The following is a 5,361-nucleotide window of genomic DNA, read 5'->3' as shown; positions in this document are numbered from 1 at the left end:
AGAAATACTTCCAGAGAAAATACGTATCCACTAGTAAATAAGATTATTTATCTGGACAGCATTAAAAAGCCATTCAGCAAACAAAGAAGCAAGCAAGCAAACCCATGTGCAATATAAGAGTTGAGATGACCAGACTCCAACACCAGTCTGAAGAGACTAACATAATAGATATCCAAAGGAGAAGCTTTAGCTCCTTGTCCACTAACAAAGCTTCGCGTGCCTCTGGGATCTCATTACTCCTGATAGTTTCGTGCCTCTGCTGTGTGATTTACTTTAAATATTTCTACTACCATTTCCCCATCTGGTGAGAGACAATTGTTCTTGTAGATGTTCTTGGATGTTGTGGTCTTTTGCAGAATGAGATATACAGACAGCCAGGCTTTTTTCTCCAGCTGCTGTATGTTTCAGAACCAGCAGAGATACGCACTGCTTTCACAACAGCTAAGCCACAACTCACAGCTGGGACATGCTGATGAAACCACCTAAAAGTGGTCGGAGGAGGTCATCAGAGAAGCAATAGCAAGTGAATGCTTCGAGACTGGCAAACATGCACTGTGTAAATATCATTCCTTTGTTCTGTTCAAGCGTGACTGAAATCCTGCATCTGAAAATAGTGACTTTCATGAGGTCCATTTTATGAATTAGAAAAAACCCCTCAATTATACGTTTTCCAGCTTCTGTTTTAGTTGGTGTTTTATTTGCTTTTTTTCCCCCAGTTATATGTTGTTTCCAGAAAAATCTGTCAAAAGGATGTTTTCAGTGTTACAGAGAGGACTCAGGAGCTGATGGACACTTCCCATGTGCTCAGTCTTACATTGCCTGAGGGCCTGCTGATATCACAGACAAGGTCATTACACATTTACGACTTCTAGCTTCACATATAAATTGAACTAATGATACTTGTGTGCATGGGAATGCCACAGAGGTGGATTCATGGGTGTTCGTGAGTAAAGGAGGGTCACTAGTGGTATATTCATTACTCTGGTGTTACTACAGGTGCATTTATGAGGTGTCCCACACTAAGTCCAGGACCTGGGTGAGGTATATGAATCCCTGATAAAGTCCCATTAATGTAAACTAGCTCCAATTAGTTAATTCATGTGCTGTAAGAAAGGTGGTCCAAGAAAATACTGGGCAGCTCTTTCTGTGTCTGAACTCATCCAGATCTACCATAGTCAGAGGTATAAGAAGGACACGTTCTGTTGCAATCCTTTAGAGGAGTGAAAAGGAAAGTACAATCACTGCTTCTGCAGGGACCTTCTTCAGGCCATGATCAAAGCGTTGAGGCTTGAATTCGAGCCACACTCTTTTGGTCAACTTCTATTCCTAAATCAACATTATAGGGCAAAAGTGAGTCTTGAGGGGACCTGGTAATTAGTCTTGTGTTTTAAAAGAGGCAAAGGTGAGAACTTGAGGGTATAATTTCTACCACTCTCAAATAAATAGTCTGAGCTTGCTTTGTGTTATTATGTTGTGTTATATATATGTTATTATATACATCAATTATACATTATATACATCAATTATATACATTATATACATCAATTATACATTCTGATTTGGATATCAACTGTTATTCCTTGAGGCAATCATTGTCTTTAAATGGAAACTGTCCCAAAAATACAGCAAAGGAAATACAAAGCCTATCTAACTAGCAGTGGTCAGTGTGTATGTGTGATAATGTCCCATATCTAATGCTATAGCTGATGTCTCTTTTCTGTGCTTCAGGTCCTGTCTACATGGTATCCATGGAGCACGAAAACAATGTGACAGAGTTCATCCTCCATGGACTGACACAAGATAAGACAGTGGTGAAAGCCACCATCATTCTTGGAAACCTGCTTATCATCATTATTATAAAGACAAGTGAGCAGCTGAACTCTCCCATGTACTTCTTCCAGAGCCACTTGTCTTTTGTGGACATCAGCTACTCTACCGTCGTAGCTCCCAAACTCATTTATGACCTACTTCTTGAGAACTGTTTGGGGGCCATCTCTTCAGATGCACTGAGATCTTCCTTCTCACAGTGATGGCCTATGACCGTTGCACTGCTATATGCAAGCCTCTTCATTACACAAGTATTGTGACCAAGCATGTCTGCATCTGGCTGGTGGCAGCTTCTTGGGTGGGAGGCTTTGTACACTCCATGGTGAAAACCCTGCTGGTCATTCAGCTGCCTTTTTGTGGGCCCAGCGAGATTGACCACTATTTCTGTGATGTTCCCCCGCTACTGAAGCTGGCCTGCACTGACACCTACATTACTGGTGTCAGAGTGGTTGCCAACAGTGGTGTGACTTCCCTGGGCTGTTTCATTGCTCTTATTGTGTCCTACACTATTGTCTTGGTTTCTTTGAGGACATGCTCTTTCAAAGGGCGTCTCAAAACAGTTCATACATGTACTTTCCAGATCATTATTGTAGTTCTGCTCTTTGGGCCAGGCATTTTCACCTATATGCACCCTTCCACCACATTCTCAGCAGACAAGAAGGTCTCTGTGTTCTACACCATCATCATGCCCATGCTCAACCCCTTGATCTACACCCTCCGAAACAAAGAAGTGAAAAATGCCATGAAAAAGTTGAGGAGCAGGAAAGTGCAGAGGAGTGAGAAGTGAAACAACACAGTGTATGTTTGTAAGACAATGTGAGCTTAAGTAACCGTGGGGAGGGTTCAGAGCAGTGCCCAGGAGAGACTTTCCAGTAATGCTGCTCTGTGTTTTAGCACACATGTTCGGAATAATGCTGACACTAAATTCAAGGGTTCATGTAACTCATGTGCTTTGGAAACTGTTAACCAAAAGGATGTGAGGTTATCGTCAGCTCCCAAAGCTGAACACTGTGGGTGTTATTGTGGCATTTACATTCAGGCACCTTAGAGCTGTATCTGGGGTATTTGTCTGGGCTTCTCCTGGCATTAGGAGAAACAACCAAGTGTCTTGAGAGTTAGTTCATTGCTACAAGCTCCTAAAAGCTCTGAAGAGTGGCATCTCCTTCCATTTCTGCACAAAGGAGTAATGGTGCTACCAAGCTTCCAAGAGTAAGCATATCTTTCAATAGGGCACAACATCAGCAGCCTTTATCTAACACGCTTTGAGGTGTCTACAACTAAGCAAACTGAGGAAAATCAGCAGCCTTTGGGACTCATTTCATAGCAAAACAGGACCTTGAGAGAAGTGGGAGGTTATATTTGGTCTCTGCACAACAGAGAGAGATGGCAGATTGTACTGAAACACCAGCAAATAAATAAACTCCAATATGTAACTATTAAAAGTGTTTTCCATGCAGGACATCTTATTAGCAGGAGAGTGAACTTTCACTCAGGCAACCTGCAGCTACTTTGAAGCCCCTTCAGCTGGGAAATAGAATCTTCTCTCCTTCCCCTGCCAGTGCAATTCCCAGTAATAATAACTATTATCATTGCAGCTCAGTGTCAGTACTGTGATTCAAAAGCTCACCGGGTTAACAGCTGAAATTCCTACAGTGAGTCTGAATGTTCCCATCTTTTATGTATTTGGTACTTTTCTGGGGAATGTGCCATCTACTTCATCTTTGTTCTCCTGCCTGCCCCTGGTTCCTCAGACACTTGATCTCAGATGTCCAGTGACAACAAATGTAAAGGCAAATTAATGCCCAGGTCCAGAAAAACCCTATAAACCTGAAATTATGGCTAATCTTGCTTGGACCAACTTCATCTAAAGGAGCCCTGACTTTCTGAGACCTTGAATTTGTATCATAGATGAACTGTATAACCTATGAGGGCAGCAATCCAAGCATGGTTAAAGACCACAGAACCAGACTGACCCCCCAATCCAGGGAATTATTTGGAGTTTTCATGGCTTTAGTCAGACACTGCATGAAATGCCATGTTTTGGCCAGTACTCTGGAGCTATTACTTTGGTATTACCTGAGGGATTGTTATCCCAGTGGAAATACAAGAATTAAATATTTCTCCATGCTGAAATACAACCGAGTTCCTAGTTGAAGATGGAAAACATTCCTCATCTTCTTAATAAGAATGTTATTTTCTGGTCAACTTTTCCTCAGCCATTTCCAGTACAGATACAGAAAGACAGAACTGTCCCGGGAATCCCATGACTCTCGGCAATGCTCTTCTGCAAATTGACTGACTGTGGTTATTGAGTGTTCCCTTATTTTGGGAAGGGGAGCAGAGGAACAGGATGTCCTTAAAATAGCCGACAGCTCACCCATTTGCCTCAAGGTGGTTGGTGATGCATGGAGATGAAATACAGCAATCATAGAATCATAGAATAGTTGGGGTTGGAAAGGACCTTAAGATCATCTAGTTCCAACCCCCCTGCCCTGAGCAGGGACACCACACACTAAACTATGTTTATATATGTTTATTTATTGTATAAGGCTTTGTTGCTTAATGATGGTAGTAAAATTAGAAGTAAAACATCATTACTTGGACAAAGGATTTTTATAATGTCTCCACATTTTAGACAGAGTAGGAAGAGAATGAGGTAGAAATGACTGACAATGAAGAAGGGTTTATATTCCCTACTGTTAGGGCATAAAACCATGCATGCAGTCACCAAGATTTCCTTTTTAGATCTCCAGGTTCTTCCTCACTGGAAGAGGCTACTCCTTTCACCTCCTGGATGGGGCCTTGAGCAACCTGGTCTAGTGGAAGGTGTCCCTGCCCATGGGAGGGGGTTGGAACTGGATGAGCTTTGAGGTCCCTTCCAACTGAAAACGTTCTATGATTCTATGTAGGAGAAATGGCCATAACATTCAGTAATCACATTTCTTCTTTTCTTGGATTGCGTGTTTTCAGAAACTCATTTCCAGTCTTTAAAGTTCATACCAGTGTTTGTTTTACCTGGCTAGATACTGGACACCTATCCAACTACACCTTTACTCATCCTTATCAACAGAACAGGAGGAGAAAGTGAGATAAAAGAGCCGATGGGCTGAGATGAAGACAACAGGATCTCTTATCAGTGGACATCATTGGCAGAGCAATCAGTTCAAGCTGATCTGACCTTGAGCCATAGTTCTCAGGGGCATATCACAACTGATATCTTTGGTCTGCCCAGACCTTTCTTTGTCTTTGTCTTGGTAAACTTCATATTAGTTTATCTTTGTATCTCATCCTGATGTGGCATTGACCCAGTCTATCCCTAAGTGACTGCCATTTCCCACCTATGCTTCCTGTCCTAGTTCTGCAGCTTCTCTGATCTCAAGCGAGATTCCCTGGTGCCTGACACTGTGTCAATGCAGGGATTGGTAGTACAACCCTCCATTTATGTTTTTATTATCAAAGACTTGGGCTTTTTGTCATACAAAGGGCTTCTGAGTGCTTAGAAGCACATGTTGTCTCATCTTCTATCAACCTTCA

At 42.1% G+C, this 5,361-nt stretch overlaps 1 protein-coding gene across 1 annotated transcript; it reads left to right on the top strand.

Annotated features, from left to right (window-relative positions):
- The first annotated feature begins 1,739 nt into the window (after positions 1 to 1,739).
- Positions 1,740 to 2,614, top strand: LOC104400790 (olfactory receptor 4S2-like). The gene is given in 2 exon segments (XM_010010165.1): positions 1,740 to 1,971; positions 1,974 to 2,614. Coding segments are annotated over 2 exon segments (873 nt in total).
- The last annotated feature ends 2,747 nt before the right edge of the window (positions 2,615 to 5,361 follow it).

This window comes from Nestor notabilis, unplaced genomic scaffold, assembly GCF_000696875.1.
Source record: "Nestor notabilis isolate BGI_N333 unplaced genomic scaffold, ASM69687v1 scaffold32742, whole genome shotgun sequence".
Taxonomy (NCBI): Eukaryota; Metazoa; Chordata; class Aves; order Psittaciformes; family Psittacidae; genus Nestor; species Nestor notabilis.
The sequence above is the reverse complement of the archived record's forward strand: the minus strand, read 5'-3'. Positions and strand labels throughout refer to the sequence as shown.